Here is a 19279-nt window from a genome sequence, read left to right on the forward strand (position 1 = left end):
CTATGATTTTCTTGCCAACTGGTACTTGTATGTTAGACCAGAGGGCTTAGTCTTCATGGTTGGAGGGTGCTTCATCTGATGCTTGTTTCAATGGGTGCAGGGGTGAATGATGCCTGAGTGGAACAGGGTGTACGTTGGCCCATCTTCACCTGTGCTGCATCCCTGGGTTAGGGCTGCACTCCTGGGAGGGATTAGCTCCACTTCACTCCCCTTTTCCAAAGTGAAGAGTAAGGCTTTCAATAGCCTATATTCTCGGCCTGGGGATGTGGCTCAAGTGGTAGTGCACTCGCCTGGCATGCATGCGGCCTGGGTTCGATCCTTAGCACCACAAACAAAGATGTTGTGTTTATCGAAAAATTAAAAATAAAAAAAAATAGCCCATATCTCTTAGCATTTTCTCTACAAGTTCCTTCTAGATGAATTACTGAGACAACCCATTTCTAAGGTATTTTCTTTGGTTTTATTTGTTCCTAACAGGAGGAGGGGAAAACTGTATTGATTTAAGTGCTTTTAGGGAATGTGGATAGATGTGAACTCTACAAAATGGCTGCCCTGTCCAACACAGCTTTCAGGCCACAATGTGGGCTGAAGTGTGTGATTTCCTTCACTGTCTTTGCTGCTCCTATCCCATTTTAAATTGGTCTGATTTTCTTTCCAACTGTTAAGTCAGCCTGTGTGGTTTTTCTCTCCCTCTTTCTTATTACCCATCCCTCTAAACCATGCTGAGTGTTTAGGTTAAAGAAATTCAATTCTTATTTCCTACTCCAGTATATAAATCTCCAAGTTCATCCACATTTCAATCTGACCAGTGCTAACTTTTGAAGTGTTTGCTCTATCATCCACCTCTCTGATCAGCTGCTCTTTCACTCCTTCATTTCTGGGCTATAGAGGAGTCAAGGGTTGATAGCTAGATCTGCTTCGTTATCTTCTATGTACCTCACATTGCCCTTTCTGGAGTTCTATATCCTCTCCTGATTCAGCTTGAAATAATCTATACAATGTAGAGTGGTCAGATCAAGGTAACTGAGATATTTATCACCTCATCACCTGTCATTTCTTTGTGTTAGAAACATTAAAAATCCTCTCTACTAGGGGGTGCAGTGGTCAACGCCTATAATCCCAGCAGCTCGGGAAGCTGAGACAGGAGGATTGAGAGTTCAAAGCCAGCCTCAACAATGTCAAAGCACTAAGCAGCTCATGAGACCCTGTCTCTAAATAAAATACAAAATAGGGCTGGGGATGTGGTCGAATGCCCCTTAGTTCAATCCTTGGTACCCCCCAAAAAGAGTACTCTCTACTAACTATTTTGAAATATTCAATTAAATGTTATCAACCTTAGTTATCTGAGTATGCTCTAGAACATAGAAATACTCCCTCCTATCCAAAGCATATGTACCTGTTAACTACCTTCTCTCCATTTTCCTAGAGGTAGTTTTTGTTTTGTCAAGACTCAAACAATAAAGGGCACATATGTGAGCACACACATTTCATAAAATGAAAAATTAAGCTAGAACTTAGGATATATTTGCTATGTGCATCCTACAAATATTTTATAAAATTGAAAATATTCCAATAATATGCAAAAGTATAGGAGCAGATAATCCAGAAAGAAAATGAAATGTACAATAAACCATATGAAAAGGTATTCAGCCCTACTTACAATCAATGAAATGCATTGAATTTCAAGTTTGAATAACAGTGAGATATAATTTTATATTCATTAAACTTATTTAAGGTTAAGGTAGGAATGAGACAAAGTTAACAAATTGGAATCTTTTCTTTCTTTTAAACTATAACTATCCATGGTAGCCACCATTAACATTTTTGAATAATCTTTCAGTCTTTTTTCTATATCACCTTACATAGTATTAGGAGTACCTTATATTAATTCCGTGTTGACTTGGTGCCAATCATTATACCAAGTTCTTTTTTAAATTTGCAGGTAAAGGTATGCAGTTGGATAATACAATGCTAAGTGAAGTTAGCCAATCCCCCTCAAAAAATGCTGAAAGTTTTCTCTGATATAAGGTAACTGACTTATAGTGGGGAAGGGATGGGGAGCATGGGAGGAATTGATGAATTCTACATAGGGCAGAGGGGTGGGAGGGAATTGTTAGCATTGATGGTAGAATGTGGTGGACTTCATTATCCAAAGTACATGTATGAATACATGATTTTTCTTCCACAAAACAGCATATTTCAAACTTTCTCCATCCTCATGGAAGTTAACTCTCATATAAAGGTATACATCATACTGTGCCATGTGCATTGATTTTATACAAAGTTAGACTCAGTAAGGTAATTATGTTCTAAGGTTTTTAATAATGATTATAGTCTCTCTAAATGAAAAAGAAGAGTGTAGCACTTACCACTTTAAAGGCAATTATTTCAGTTCATAGCTGACTCTCCTTGCACTGTGGATTTCCTTGGTGTCCAAGATCATGTTTTCTGAAATTTTTTCAGGCAAAGGAAAGGTACCAAATAAATGTCTGTATTATGTAACACCACCTCTGAATACATGTGCACCACACATCAGTCACTTCCCATACAATGTGCCATTAATCATACTCAAACAGTGGTGCTAGATAGGACATATAAACAGTGTCTTACTGACGGGGAGACTGAAGCTCAAGTATATCAGGAAACTTTTTGACAGTCATACAGCTCACAATGGCAGAGCTATTTCCTTGTATTACATAATGATTCTGTAAGTGAATGATGAAAATTTTGAATATTTACTTTTTTATTCCTGGTGAACACGTACTTTGTTATTCTACAGTGTGTAAAAAGTGTCATTTGCTCAATATAAAATTTCAAGGGACTAAATTCATTTTATGTCTATTAGAAATAAAACCAGGATATATTAACAAGAAATATTAATACATTATGAAATAAAAGCATCAAACTTCAAATCAAAGAAAAAAATATTTACTTGCATCAATGATACACATATTCTCTCTTTATATAAGCATTATATGAGTAATCCAGAGAAGGAAGATTTGAGGTATGGCAAACATGGTGGCTTCAAGTGAAACATGAAATCTGGTCCATTTTGAGTCAAAGTAAGAGAAGTGAGAGGAATCCCAGGCTGCAGAGATACATAAGTCAAGAGAGAACATATATTCTGAAGACGCTGCACAGAGAAGTTTGTTTAGGCAGAGTATGGGCAATAGTGAGAGCTGAGGACTGCAAGGTAGATCTTGGAGGGCCAGTCAGTTGGTTATAATTATGACATTGGGGCCCAGAGGTCTCCAAGGCCACGCACCTGGTGAGCAACACTCTCTCTGCTGTTCTTAAGAGTCTTTGGCAGTGCCCCCAGGGAAGAACTGTGTTCTTAGCTATAGGGCCAGGAGATAGTTTAATACTAAACCAGCTTCTTCCCAGTGTCAGTTGGTTGGGGCGATCAACTGGGGTTCAGTGAAAAGGATGCTCCCACCTCCTATATTGGGAGTCTCACCAATCTCTTCTACTGAAGGAAGGAACCATAAGAAAGCAGGACTTCTCACCACAGATGAAATCAGGACCAAAGAGGAAAGAGTCTTTTTCAAACATCACTAGAGGCCACCAATCTGCAATGGGTTTCACATATCCTTTGAAACCCGTTGAGTTCAGAGATGTAAATACAGCAGTTTTCACTTCTTGAACTTCAAGTGAGTGATGACTGAGTGGATAACTCAGCTTCCAGGTAAAATCTAGAAGACAAGAAATATTCTCTAAAGCAATTATCAAATATCTGTGTTCAGATAGTAAACTTTATATTATGGTTTTAAAATATGGCTATAAAATTGGTAGACTAGACAGAAGGATGTAGTACCACAGATGATTAGAAAAAATTAAAAATAATTTCTGATCAGGAATTTCATTATTTATAGAGGTGATACATTGACACACAGATGGACACACATTTGAACACAAACACACAGAGAATTGAACACAAGTAATCACTGACGGTTGAATTGCAGAAAACCACATATGCAAATGTAAAATGCATTCTGTGCACAAAAAATATCAGGAGTAAGAACTAATTTTTTTAAATAATTAGATTAGTAATTTAAAGAAAATCATACTACCTATTTTATATTCGATGCAAGAACATTGTTATAGCGTCCTCATGGGTCAAATTTCAGTGTTTGAACAGGAAGCATTCATGTTACAAGGATATCAATTCCTTTCTAGGCAACCTAATTTTAGACTGAACTTTATTCAAGTTCTCTCTTTATTGAGTCACAAACTGTCCTATTATAAATAGTTCTGAGTTTGTCTTTTGAGAAAAACAAAGGAAATCTACCACATTTTCATATGACAGATCTTTAAACATGTATATAAACCAAACTGTGTGTCTTTAAGTATTTTCTTTTCTAATCTGAAAGCTGTCAGGAACACTTGTTTCTCATGCAAAATGTTTAAAATTTCTTATTAGTTTTTTTATTCTTTTAAACTATTTTTTTCAAGGTCATAATGTATGTCTATGGCCAAGAACTTGAATAATACCCCATGTTCTATCTAAGTGCAGACTGTGTGTTACTAACACTGTTTTTTTTTTTAATGTGAAGTTGTAGTAGTATAATATGTGAACACCCAGCAATGCCTGGGTTAAAAGTGTGAGTTATTATCAACCATCTGTACCAGCCTAACATCATTTCTTTCTTTTACTGGGATGAAAAACTTAGGCAATATGAAAGGAAGTAGATATTTTCAAGCTGTTACCTCTGGTTGGGGAATATGGAGGCCAGTAAAACTTGTATGTCATGATTCTATTCCTCAACTCCAAGTGAAAAGATGAATTTACAAGAAGCCAAAGAGTGGAAAATATTTCAATGTATCATAACTCATTATAATGTGTGGTGAGCCGCCTCTGCCGCTTATGCAGATTATGGTCGCCATTACAAGATGGCGCTGGCTCCGCTGTGGTATGTGACAAACAACTCCTTATTTGGGAGAGTTGGCGCATGGTTTTTCAGCACCCTATGAAAAAGTTCCACGTGGCAGCTTCGCATTGGGGCTTGAGTTGCTATATTAAGGCTGGGAGGGGCATCCGAGGGATTAGTAGAAGAAATATCAAGGGCCTGAATAAACCGCTGAAAGAAGATTCCCGAGTTGCGTCTTCCTTGTGGGCAAGGGGTCACGACAATAATGAACTGATGTGTTTTTAATTTTTTTCCAAGATTAATTTAGACTCTTCTCAGTTCTTAGAGACAGATGGCAGCTGGTCATGAGGTGGATTTCCAAGGATTAATGTTGAATTGACCACATTCTCTGAGCAGAAAGAAATAAATGAGCACCTGTGTTCAAACTTGAGCTTTCATCCTGGGTAAACCTTGATTCTAATCTAATATAAAAGTCTACCTAATTAAGAAGGAGTGCAAAAGAGAACAATATAGAATACAACTGTTATATCCATTCTTCAACTCTCCAGAAAGAGTTGTTTGCTATCTGTAGCACAGTCCTCTTTGCATAATTTTTATTTAGGATTTTTTTAAACATTCACTGAATTCTTTAAACATGTCCTTTTCTATGAATTGTGAGCTATTATGTCAGAAAATGTATTGGATATAAAAACATTCAACACTTGAATTTTTATCTTTAGTTGTATGTGAACAAATTATCTTTATTTTATTAATTTCTTTTTATGTGCTGCTGGGATCCAACCAAGGGTCTCACATGTGCTATGCAAGCACTCTACAACTGAGACACAACCCAAGCCCCACATTCTACATTTTAAAAGCTTGTTTTCACATAACTGCAGTAGGTCCTCAGTGCAATGAGGAAGGCAATGCATCCTTGACATTTTCACACAAGACCTTTGCTATAGTCATAGAACAAACAAGCAACAAAAATAGAGTTCAAATCAAGTTCTTATCACTCCTAATCCAGTGCTATCTTCCTTAGAGAAGAGCTAGGAAAATAAGACAGGACAAAAATGCATACAATAGCAAAACAGTGTTAGGCAATAATGTGACATAAAAACTTAATATGTTTTCAACAAGAGCATTGAATTGTCTTCTGTTATTTGTGCAGGTAAAAGGCTATGGGAACTTTCAATACCAGTTTGGGAGAGGGATTCATTTTGGTGGGCTTCTCAGATTGTCCTCACCTGGAGCTCCCCTTTTTTACTTTCATTTCAGTATTCTACTCTCTGACTCTCTTTAGCAACAGCATCATTATTACACTTTCACAACTGGATCCTTGACTGCACACGCCCATGTACTTCTTCCTCTGCCACCTCTCTTTCCTGGACCTCTGCTATACCACCAGCACTATGCTCCAGCTGCTGATCAATCTTTCTGGACTTGACAGGACCATCAGCTATGGAGGGTGTGTGGCCCAGTTCTTCATTTCCCTTGCTTTGGGTGGAACTGAGTGGGTGCTCCTGGTGGTGATGGCCTTTGACCGCTATGCTGCTGTGTGTCGTCCACTCCACTACACAACCATCATGCATCCCCTGCTCTGCCAGTCACTGGCTATCACCTCCTGGGTGGGAGGCCTCCTGAATGCTCTTATTCAGACAGGCCTTGTGGCATCCCTGCCACTCTGTGGCCTTCACTCCCTGAACCACTTCTTTTGTGAGATGCCTGTGTTACTGAAGTTGGCTTGTGAGGATACAGGAGGAACAGAGGACAATCTCTTTGTGGCTGGAGCCATAATCTTGGTTGTTTCTGTGGCACTAATTCTAGGATCCTATGCACACATTGCTCAGGCAGTGCTGAATATCAAGTCAATGACTGGGCACAGAAAAATTTTTAGGACATGTGGCTCCCATCTTCTGGTGGTTTGTCTGTTTTATGGCTCAGCCATGTACACATATCTCCAACCCATGGGCAGTTATTCTGAGAGTGAAGGAAAGTTTGTTGCCCTTTTTTATACTGTCATTAGTCCCATGCTTAATCCTCTGATCTATACCCTAAAGAACAAGGATGTCAAGAGGGCTCTGTGGAATGTACTAGGGAGAGATAGCATTTCCAGGTAGGAGGGGTAATGAGGCTGAAGAATATTTTCTGTGATAACTTTTATTCCCTTAAACACTTTCTGTTATTTAGAGTTAGCTGGTCACTAGAAAACAGTGTTGGTGGGACTCAGGATTTTAGCTCTTTCCTTTGTGGAAAGTTGCAAGTGGGAATCTCATGAGTTGCTTTGTAGCTCGTATCTACCATTGTTGTTCAGGAGGGAGTCACTGCTGATCTGTATCACAACATCCCACAAAAATAACCCTGAGAAATGGATGTGTTGTGGCCAGATGTAGAGATTAGAGTAAGGGAAGCATTCTACACATATCTGAGAGTGAGGGGAAAATTAATTGTGAAAAATGCCTTTTCCAAAGTCAATAACTCCCAATGTGGAGTTATGTAGATGGCACTGACCTTAAATGTGGAGGACATGAGTTCACCACTTCATTTCTAAGAAATGGCCCCTGGTCACTTCCTCAAGTACCTTAGAACCTGTTCTAAGTTCTCCTACAATGATTAATCTTCTAGAACTCTAGTGGTTAGCATATATATGAGTGTCATTTATCTGAATGAAGAAAAACTCAAATTCATTAGGATAGCATTGAGTAAAAGAGGCATCCAAATCTGGTCAGCTGAACCTAGTCGTAGTCCATGCAACTTGGAGTCATGGAGGAGATATTTTCATGCAAGAGAGAGGAGGATAAAAAAGAAATGAGCACCAAAACCACCAGCAATGTGTTCCAGGCTATAAAATATACAAATTATTCATTCTATACAACTGCACATCTGTGCCTATTAACTATCTTCTCTCTTTGTCCAAACTTAAATGATAAAACAAATAGATTTATAGTAAATTCACAAATGTGAGCACCATGTAATGGCACACAAATATTTCATTAGTAAAGTGAAAAATCAGACTAGAGATTAGAATACATTTGCATTGTATATAACAAACATCCTACAAATCTATTAGAAAAAATAAAATAGTCCAATAGAATGTAAAAGTATATGAGCAGATAATTCATGAAGAAAATGAGATGAATAATAAAAAAAGGAATTCAGAAAATAAAAGCTAAGAATATTAAAAAATTTTTCAAAAATGAGATGAACAATAAACCATGTAAAAAGTTGTTGAGTCCAACTTATAATGAATTAAATGCAAATTACAGTAATAATTAGATACAATTTTATGCCCATAACATACATTTAAAAGTATCTTCCAATAAAGATAGTAATGAGCTCCTGGAGTCTGGATCCTGCCCGGTGGTCTCCCTGCCCCACTGAGGGGCGGGACTTGGTGCCTCATGTAGAGCCCCCATGTGCAGGCTCTGGCCTTGGTTGGAGCCTGTCACCATGACGGGGGCGCCCTCCTGGAGCTTGGTGGGAGCTGCAGGAACGGCCTTTGCGCATGGGGCAAGCGCCCCTGGGTTTTGCTGGGGTTTAGCGTTCAGCTCTCTGCAAATAGATTGGATGAAACAAAAGATATTTACCATGAGACAGTGGATGAAGAACAGATCATTGGAGAGAACTGGCCTCCTGATTATTCAGAGTATATGACAGGAAAGAAACTCCCTCCTGGAGGAATCCCTGGCATTGACCTCTCAGATCCAAAACAGCTGGCAGAACTTGCTAGAATGAAGCCAAGAAAAATTAAAGAAGATGATGCTCCAAGAACAATAGCTTGCCCTCATAAAGGCTGCACAAAGATGTTCAGGGATAACTCTGCTATGAGAAAACATCTGCACACCCATGGCCCCAGAGTCCACGTCTGTGCAGAATGTGGCAAAGCTTTCGTTGAGAGCTCAAAACTGAAACGACACCAACTGGTTCATACTGGAGAGAATCCCTTCCAGTGCACATTCGAAGGCTGTGGGAAACGCTTTTCACTGGACTTCAAATTGCGCACACATGTGCAAATCCATACCGGAGACAGGCCCTATGTGTGCCCCTTCCATGGTTGTAATAAAAGTTTGCTCAGTCAACTAACCTGAAATCTCACATCTTAACACATGCGAAGGCCAAAAACAACCAGTGAAAAGAAGAAAAAGAAGACCCTTCTAGACTGCAGGAAGCATCTTCCAGGAGTGTGAATGGGAATAAATATGCCTCTCCTTTGTATATTATTTCCAGGAAGAATTTTAAAAATGAATCCTACACACCTAAGGGACATGTTTTGATAAAGTAGTAAAAATTAAAAAAAAAACTTTAATAAGATGACATTGCTAAGATGCTCTATCTTGCTCTGTAATCTCGTTTCAAAAACACGTGTTTTTGTAAAGTGTGGTCCCAGCAGGAGGACAATTCATGAACTTCACATCAAAAGACAATTCTTTATACAACAGTGCTAAAAATGGGACTTCTTTTCACATTCTTATAAATATGAAGCTCACCTGTTGCTTAAAATTTTTTTAATTTTGTATTTTCCAAGTGTGCATATTGTACACATTTTGGGGATATACTTAGTAATGCTATGTGTGATTTTTCTGGAGGTTGATAACTTTGCTTGCAGTAGATTTTCTTTAAAAGAATGGGCAGTTACATGCATACTTCAAAAGTATTTTCCTGTACAAAAAAAACTTATATAGGTTTGTTTGCTATCTTAATTTTGGTTGTAATCTTTGATGTTAACACATTTTGTATAATTGTATCGTATAGCTGTATTGAATCATGTAGTATCAAATATTAGATATGATTTAATAGTGTTAATCAATTTAAACCCATTTTAGTCACTTTTTTTTCCAAAAAAAAATACTGCCAGATGCTGATGTTCAGTGTAATTTCTTTGCCTGTTCAGTTACAGAAAGTGGTGCTCAGTTGTAGAATGTATTGTACCTTTTAACACCTGATGTGTACATCCCATGTAACAGAAAGGGCAACAATAAAATAGCAATCCTAAAGAAAGAATATGGCAGAAAAAAAAGATCTGTAAAAAAAAAAGATAGTAATGAGGAGGAGCAAAGTTGGAAGATCAGAGCTAGGCTGCAATCCCTGAACCCTCCATAGTCCTGAGTGAAAGCAGGGAAAGAGCAAATGCCCAGGGGGTGATGACAGAGTAAATATTCTGAAACTCAATATTGAACAATTTGACACTTGGAGAGACTGGTGTTTCGTTACTGGAGCAGAAAATAAGGATAACATTCCTTGATCCATAACCCTGACCAGGGTGTAGTTTGGGGAAGGGGTAACAACAAGAGAAAGGGAGAAGAAAAGCACATGTGCTTACTTCCTTAACAACAGCTAGAAAGAAAAGTAGGCTGAATTAAAATGTGACATAAATAACAAAGATGGTGAATTGGATCAAGTAGCTTAGAACAAACTGTGGACTGAAAGCCATGCCAGGCCTGGCAGCCATTTTATAGAATTCATAGCTAGCCAACCTCCCTGAAAGAAATTAAATCAACACAGCTCCACTCCACCTTCAGACGGCAACAAATAAAACTAGAGGGAATACCTCTGAAATGGGTTGACCCAGTAATCTGTCTAGAAGTTATCTGTGGAGGAATCACTGCTAACTGAAAGTTACTGAAACGCCCTTTCCCTCACCATGGACAAGAGGAGTGCAGTGGAGCTGACCAAGAGCTAATTGCTCTCAGGGACTGCTAACTCTGACACAGCACTCAACACAGCCTCTGTGGGAGCTCAGACAAAGATGGGCCAACTGACACCCCACCCCATCATGGTGATGAGTAAATCCCAGTGGGCTGTACCCACCAGAACTGAGGCTTCTGTAGTGCAGGGAAGCCAGAGACAGCTTGTACCTGCAGGGGCCTCATTGTTATAGAAGGGTTCAAGGTGCTTGAATAGCACAGTATCAAGGGTATCCCAGAATAAGAAGGCAGCACAGCAATTCAAAACTGTGAACAGTAAGAGTCCAGGGACAAGCTGTCCAACTGACTCCTTTTCCCAGTCAGCAGAGAGGAACAGAGCTCACTCTTCATACTCACAGGCATTAAGAGCTCTCTTGGGCCAAGTGTCTCTCTATCCCAGTCAGAGGGTCAGTACCCCAGTAATATAGATCATCTTGTAATACTGTAATACTTACCACGTTAATTTTGATCATTTCAAGTATGTCTATCTCTTGTTATACTGTGGACTTTCTTAAAATCAGAGATTATATTTTTTTGCATTTTCTCAGACAAATGGAAGGCACCAAATCAATGTTTTTATCACAGTAACACTAACTACCACTGAATGGCTGTCTACCATACACATGCATTTCCTATCCAATTTGTCATTAATCCACAAACAGTAGTACAGAATAGGTAACATTGCATCATAATACTGGTGGAGAAACACTGAAGCTCAAGCATGTCAAAAACTTTGTCGAGGTAAAGTTAGTAATAACAGACCTATTCTCTTACATTGCATTATAATTCCTTAACTGAAGGCACATAATTTTAAATATTTGCCAATGGCCAATGTCTCGGCTCCAGAATCATGAGCCACCACACAGCTTTGTAGATTCAAACAGCAATTCTTTATTCCAGCTCTCACACCACCTCCACACAGGTCCAGGGGCAATGCGTTCTGCCGTCTCCCGCACAATTCACCTACTCCAGGAGGCTATCTCCAAATCCCATTTCAATCTCACGAGAACTCAACGGGAACAAGCAGCAGGAACACCCTAATCCCAGCAATAATCTTCAACCGCCAACTTCCCTAAAACCCATTATCTTAAACTGGCAACGCCTTAAACTCAAGGAGCCGGTTACTTCCTCAAACCAGATCAGCTCTAAACCCGGATCCGCCTTGGTCCTTGAGCAAGGTCACTTTATTAAAGCATGCATGCAATGTCCCATCGAATGTCCTCTAAGCAGCATGGGGTACGCTTGGCAAGGAAATTTCGATGCGCCATTCCTACTTGGCAATGGCCCTCAGCAAATATTGACTTTTTTATTTCATAGAGTATGTAGAAAGGTTATTTTCTCAATACATAATTTTTAGTGAATAAGTGCATTTTAAATATACTGGAAATAAAAGCAGAACATACAAACAAGAAATATTAAAACATTAAATTTTGTAACAGAGAAATCAAGCTTCAAACTTTTTCACATCAAGGAAATAAGTATTTAGTTGCATCAATTATTCATATATCTGAGGATATATGAATATTATATGAGAAATCAAGGGGAAAATAAGATATTTCAGATGTATGGTGAATACAGTAGGCTTAAAGTGGAATGTGGAATGTTTATAATTACCACACTGGGACTCAGAGTTCTCCAAGGCCACCCTTGATAAACAACTCTCTTCACCACTCTTAAGGAAGCCTTGGTAATGCCCCAGGGAAGATTGGGTGCTCTCAGTCCTACAGTCAGAAGATGGGTTAATAATATACCAGCTCATTGCTGGTCTCAGACAGGTAGGGTGAGCAACTGGGGTTTGTTGTGGGGGATGTACCCACCTCCTAGGTCATGAGCCCCAGCAATCTTTCCTATCGAGGGAGGGAACCATATCTAGTCATTACTTATCAAAGACAGGAGTTCTAATCTGAGCACTCCCCACAACAAATGAAATCAGAACCAAAGAAGATGGTATTTCCAGATAAAACCAAAAATATCCAATGTTTCTCATATCTCTTGGTAACTGATAAAATTGAGAAAGATAAATGCAGCAGTTTTCTCTCCTGACCTTCAAGTGAGTAATGACCAAGTGGTCTACTCTGGCTCCACAGGGAAATCTAGAATATAAGAAATAGTCTCTTAAGCAATTATCACTGGTTTCCATTATACTAGGGCCCCAGTTTGAGGCAAAGAAATTTTAAATTCATAAGAAACATTATATCAATGATAGTCTTTTCTTCTCTATTGTCTATCCATACATCTACCTATTATACATACAACATGTCAAAAAAAGTTAGCTACATCTCTTTATTTTCAACTGAGTGCATTTAGAAAAGTAAGCTCTTTTTTACTGGGTACTATAAGGGCTGACTTAAAATCCTTTTGCAGTCCCATCTGTAACTCAAATCCTATGATGCCAAGGCTTTCATTTCCAAAGTAAATTGAGGACATCAGGGGCATGGGCAGAGTTGCTGAAGTAAATCAAGGAGGGCTTCTTGAAGGACAAGATGATGGGATGAAATTCATCCTCGATGGAGACAATGTTCTGGGCAGGAAGTCAGAGTTCAAACAAGAAACTTGCTAATTCAGTCTTTGAATATCAACTAAGCTCTCAGGATGCAAACCTTGTTTTTTAATTTTTTCAACTTACACTAGAAAATATTGGTGTATTATCTTTGGGAATTTGATAAAAGAATCTTGAAGATCACCCTAAATAGTTGTGGCATAATGTGGGATAGTGTGTGATTTCCAACAAGAAAGGGTAAGGATCCAGACAGAGAATGATGGGGGTTATACAAGAGCAGATGTTGATGGAGAACTGGTAGAAGAATGTTTCAATACCGAACTAGATTTTTGATAGTGAAATTAATCTCTCAAACCCTAAAGAAAGAGCAAATATACTAAGCGAAATTAGATTCAAATTTTAAAATACATGACTGAGCTATGAAGGTGATTGAGAAGAAATTTGTGGAACCTTCTCTTTTGCTTAGATAGATTAAATATTATGATTTGAATGTGGTTCCATTATAGTCTGACAATATCATTAAGTTGATGGAATGGCATGAAGGATGTAACAGTACATGCTCTTATAAATATTTTCAAACATGATTTCTGGTCAATAAGCTTATTACTTATAGAAGTCATGCATAGACACACAGATGTGCATACATTTAACCACAAACACATAGAGATGCACATACATAATCATTGATTTTGGTATTGTAGGAAACCAAATCTGCAAAAATGCATTGTGTGTGTATATGTGATTACCAGTAGAAATTATTTTTTTAACTTTCTGTAGTAAATATGTATGAGATATATAAGAAGTTTGGGGTTTAGTTCAGTGAGTAGAGCATTTGCCTACATGCATAAAACCCTGGTTAAATCCCTAACACAGCTAAATTAATTAATTAATTAAATATTCATATATATGTATAATCATATACATAATAACATTAAATGTACCATTGTAAATATCTAATTCAGTGACATTAACAACACTTACAATGTTGTGATGTTATGCAACCATCACTACTGTTCATCTCAGAAACTTTTGATCATTCTATACTACAACTATTCCCAGTAAACAATAACTTCATTCTTTTCTTTCCCCAGAACCTTGAGGGACTATCATTCCATATTTCTATCTTAATGATTTTGACTATTTTATTTTATTTATTTTTCTTTTTTATTGGTTGTTCACAACATTACAAAGCTCTTGACATATCATATTTCATACATTAGATTGAAGTGGGTTATGAACTCCCAATTTTTACCCCAAATGCAGATACCAGAATCACATCGGTTACATCCACATTTTTACATAATGCCCTATTAGTAACTGTTGTATTCTGCTACCTTTCTTATCCCCTACTATCCCCTCTCCCCTCCCCTCCCATCTTCTCTCTCTACCTCATCTATTGTAATTGATTCTTCTCCTTGTTTATTTTCCCATTCCCTCACAACCTCTTATATGTAATTTTGTATAGCAATGAGGGTCTCCCTTCATTTCCATGCAATTTCCCTTTTCTCTCCCTTTCCCTCCCATCTCATGTCTCTGTTTAAAGTTAATCTTTTTTTTTCCTGCTCTTCCTCCCTACTCTGTTCATAGTTGCTCTAATTATATCAAAGAAGACATTTGGTATTTGTTTTTTAGGGATTGGCTAGCTTCACTAAGCATAATCTGCTCTAGTGCCATCCATTTCCCTGCAAATTCCATGATTTTGTCATTTTTTAGTGCTGCGTAATATTCCATGGTGTATAAATGCCACATTTTTTTTATCCACTCATCTATTGAAGGGTATCTGGGTTGGTTCCACAGTCTAGCTATTGTGAATTGAGCTGCTATGAACATCGATGTGGCAATATCCCTGTAGCATGCTCTTTTAAGGTGTTCAGGGAATAGTCCAAGAAGGGCAATAGCAGGGTCAAATGGTGGTTCCATTCCCAGCTTTCCCAGGAATCTCCAAATTGCTTTCCAAATTGGCTGCACCAATTTGCAGTCCCACCAGCAATGCACAAGTGTACCCTTTTCTCCACATCCTCGACAGCACTTGTTGTTGTTTGACTTCATAGTGGCTGCCAATCTTACTGGAGTGAGATGGTATCTTAGGGTGGTTTTGATTTGCATTTCTCTGACTGCTAGAGATGGTGAGCATTTTTCCATGTACTTGTTGATTGATTGTATATCCTCCTCTGAGAAGTGTCTGTTCAGGTCCTTGGCTCATTTGTTGATTGGGTTATTTGTTATCTTTTTGTCTAATTTTTTGAGTTCTTTGTATACTCTGGATATTAGGGCTCTATCTGAAGTGTGAGGAGTAAAAACTTGTTCCCAGGATATAGGCTCCCTATTTACCTCTCTTATTGTTTCTCTTGCTGAGAAAAAAACTTTTTATTTTAAGTAAGTCCCATTTGTTGATTCTTGTTATTAACTCTTGTGCTATGGGTGTCCTATTAAGGAATTTGGAGCCCGACCCCACAATATGTAGATCAGAGCCAACTTTTTCTTCTATTAGACACAGAGTCTCTGATTTGATATCAAGCTCCTTGATCCATTTTGAGTTAACTTTTGTGCATGGCGAGAGAAAGGGATTCAGTTTCATTTTGTTGCATATGGATTTCCAGTTTTCCCAACACCATTTGTTGAAGATGCTACCCTTCCTTCATTGCATGCTTTTAGCCCCTTTATTAAATATAAGATAGTTGTAACTTTGTGGATTAGTCTCTGTGTCCTCTATTCTATACCATTGATCCACCCGCCTGTTTTGATACCAGTACCATGCTGGTTTTGTCACTATTGCTCTGTAATATAGTTTGAAATCTGGTATCGCTACACCGCCTGATTCACACTTCCTGCTTAGACTTGCTTTTGCTATTCTGAGTCTTTTATTTTTCCATATGAATTTCATGTTTGCTTTATCTATTTCTACAAGAAATGCCGTTGGGATTTTGATTGGCATTGCATTAAACCTATAGAGAACTTTTGGTAATATCGCCATTTTGATAATGTTAGTTCTGCCTATCCATGAACAGGGTATATTTTTCCAACTTCTAAGATCTTCTTCTACTTCTCTCTTTAGAGTTCTGTGGTTTTCATTGTATAAATCTTTCACCTCTTTTGTTAGGTTGATTCCCAAGTATTTTATTTTTTTGGAGGATATTGTGAATGGAGTGTTTTTCCTCATTTCCACTTCAGAAGTTTTGTCGCTGATATACAGAAATGCCTTTGATTTATGCATGTTGATTTTATATCCTGCCACTTTGCTGAATTCATTTATTAGTTCTAGTAGTTTCTTTGTAGACCCTTTTGGGTCTTCTAGGTATAGAATCATGTCATCTGCAAATAGTGATAATTTAAGTTCTTCTTTTCCTATTATTATGCCTTTAATTTCTTTTGTCTGTCTAATTGCTCTGGCCAGTGTTTCGAGAACTATATTGAATAGAAGTGGTGATAGAGGGCATCCCTATCTTGTTCCAGATTTTAGAGGGAATGCCTTCAACTTTTGTCCATTCAGAATGATGCTAGTCTGAGGCTTAGCATAGATAGCTTTTACAATGTCAAGGTAAGTTCCTGTTATCCCTAGTTTTTCAAGTGTTTTGAACATAAAGGGATGCTGTACTTTGTCGAATGCTTTTTCTGTGTCTATCGAGATGATCATATGGTTCTTATCTTTAAGTCTATTGATGTGGTGAATAACATTTATTGATTTCCGTATATTGAACCATCCTTGCATCCCAGGGATGAATCCTACTTGATCATGGTGCACAATTTTTTTGATGTGTTTTTGTATTCGATTCACCAGAATTTTATTGAGAATTTTTGCATCTAGGTTCATTAGAGATATTGTTCTGTAGTTTTCTTTCTTTGAAGTGTCTTTGTCTGGTTTCGGAATCAGGGTGATGTTGGCCTCATAGAATAAATTTGGAAGAGCTCCCTCTTTTTCTCTTTCCTAAAATAACTTGAAAAGTATTGGTATTAATTCTTCTTTAAAGGTTTTGTAAAACTCCGCTGTATACCCATCCGGTCCTGGGCTTTTCTTGGTTGGTAGTCTTTTGATGGCTTCTTCAATTTCATCCATTGATATTGGTCTGTTCAAATTGTGTGTATCCTCCTGACTCAGTCTGGGCAAATCATATGACTTAAGAAATTTATCAATGTCTTCACTATCTTCTATTTTATTGGAATATAGGTTATCAGAATAATTTCTAATTGTCTTCTATATTTCTCTAGCATCTGTTGTGATATTGCCTTTTCCATCCTGTATGTTAGTAATTTGAGTTCTCTCTCTTCTTCTCTTCATTAGCATGGCTAAAGGTCTGTCAATCTTATTTATTTTTTTGAAGAACCAACTTTTAGTTTTGTTAATTTTTTCAATAGTTTCTTTTGTTTCAATTTCATTGATTTCCGCTCTGATTTTAATTATTTCTTGCCTTCTGCTACATTTGCTGATGTTTTGCTCTTCCTTTTCTAGGGCTTTGAGATGAAGTGTGAGCTCATTTATTTGTTGGTTTTTTTCTTTTTTTGAGGAATGACCACCAGGTGATGAATTTTCCTCTTAAACCTGCTTTCATTGTGGATTTTGACTATTTTAGGTACCATGTATAAGTGAACACATGTAACAAATGTCCTTTTATATCTGACTTATTTCACTTAGCATAATGTCTGCAAAGTTCGGCCCATTGTGTTTTGGGGGTTTGGTTTTGGGTTTTTTGGTGCACATATTATACAAATTAGCAAAGTGAATAAGATCAGGACTAGATAGGAGGCTCAAAACTATCTTACCCATCTTATAGTTAATGGAGGAACATTTTCACCATATCCTCAAATGTTGTGAAACACATTTTAATTCAAGTTCTTCATAGGAAGCACTGAATTGTCTTCTGTTGTTTTGCAGATGCAAGGCTATGGGTAGCTTTAACACCAAGTTTGAAGAGGGCTTCGTTTTGGTGGGCTTCTCAGATTGGCCACAACTGGAACTTACCTTTTTTGTCTCCATTTCAATTTTCTTACTCCTAACCCTCTTTGGCAACACCACCATCACTGCTCTGTCACGATTGGATCCTCGACTACACATGCCCATGTACTTCTTCCTCTGCTGCCTCTCCTTCCTGGACCTCTGCTATACCACCAGCACTATGCCCCAGCTGCTGATCAATCTTTCTGGACTTGACAGGACCATCAGCTATAGAGGGGTGTGATTCAGCTCTTCATCTACCTCTCCCTGGGTGGAACTGAGTGTGTGCTCCTCTTTGTGATGGCCATTGACCACTATGCTGCTGTGTGTCATCCACTCCACTACACAACCAACATGAACTCCCCTCTCTGCCAGTCCCTGGCTATTGATGCCTGGTGGGAGGTCTTATAAACTCTCTGATTCAGACAAGCTTCATGATGGCCATGCCTTTCTGTGGCCTCCATTACCTGCACCACTTCTTCTGTGAGATGCCTTTACTCCAGAAGTTGGCTTGTGAAGACACTGGAGGAATAGAGGCCTATTTGTTTGTGGCTGAAGCCATAATTTTGGTCTTTCCTGTAGTCCTGATTCTAGGCTCCTATACACACATTTCTTGGGCAGTGTTGAGGATCAAGTCAATGGCTGGACACAGAAAGGCTTTTGGAACATGTGGATCTCATCTCTGGTGGTTTGCCTTTTTTATGGCTCAACCATGTACACATGTCTCCAACCCATGGGCAGTTTCTCTGAGATTGAAGGAAAGTTTGTTGCCCTTTTATATACTTTCATTATTCCCATGTTCAATTCTCTGATCTATACCCTAAGGAACAAGTATGTGAAGGGGGCTCTTTGGAAGGTACTGAGGAGAGACAGAGATTCCAGGTAGGAGGAGAAATTAGGGCCATAAAATATCATATAATCTCTTTCATATTATGAATCCCACCTTGTTTCTTGGAAGGCAGTTGGTAGTTAACTAGAAAGTACCTTCAGTTGGAATCAAGATTTTATTTACTTATTTTTCTAGAAGATAGAAATGGGGATCTCTTGAGTTGCTTTTTAGGCTAGTGTTTATGATCTTTGGCCAGCAAGAAGTAATTGTTATTTGTATCACAACGTTCCAAGAGAAGAGTTGGGATGTGGGTGTGTTATGTCCTCTTGTGGAGAATGGGGATCGGTTTTTGACAATTCTGAGACTGAAAGAAGACTTAATTCAGAATTAAAGCACATTTCCAAAGCAATGATTGCCAATGTAGTACTCTGTGCTCAAAGGCAGAGAACAAGAGTTTACTTCTGCTTTATAAATTGATTGTGGATTAGG

At 38.2% G+C, this 19279-nt stretch overlaps 1 protein-coding gene and 2 pseudogenes across 1 annotated transcript; all 3 read left to right on the forward strand.

Moving 5' to 3' along the window:
• Nucleotides 1-6028: 6028 nt before the first annotated feature.
• On the forward strand, nucleotides 6029-6967 carry LOC101974469 (olfactory receptor 2Y1B-like; annotated as a pseudogene).
• Nucleotides 6968-7215: 248 nt separating this feature from the next.
• Nucleotides 7216-9848, forward strand: LOC101975308 (transcriptional repressor protein YY1). The gene is given in 3 exon segments (XM_040273240.2): nucleotides 7216-7248; nucleotides 8255-8906; nucleotides 8909-9848. Coding segments are annotated over 3 exon segments (756 nt in total). The 3' UTR covers nucleotides 8980-9848.
• Nucleotides 9849-17911: 8063 nt separating this feature from the next.
• On the forward strand, nucleotides 17912-18847 carry LOC101975024 (olfactory receptor 2Y1B-like; annotated as a pseudogene).
• The last annotated feature ends 432 nt before the right edge of the window (nucleotides 18848-19279 follow it).

This window comes from Ictidomys tridecemlineatus, chromosome 1, assembly GCF_052094955.1.
Source record: "Ictidomys tridecemlineatus isolate mIctTri1 chromosome 1, mIctTri1.hap1, whole genome shotgun sequence".
NCBI classification, from domain to species: Eukaryota; Metazoa; Chordata; class Mammalia; order Rodentia; family Sciuridae; genus Ictidomys; species Ictidomys tridecemlineatus.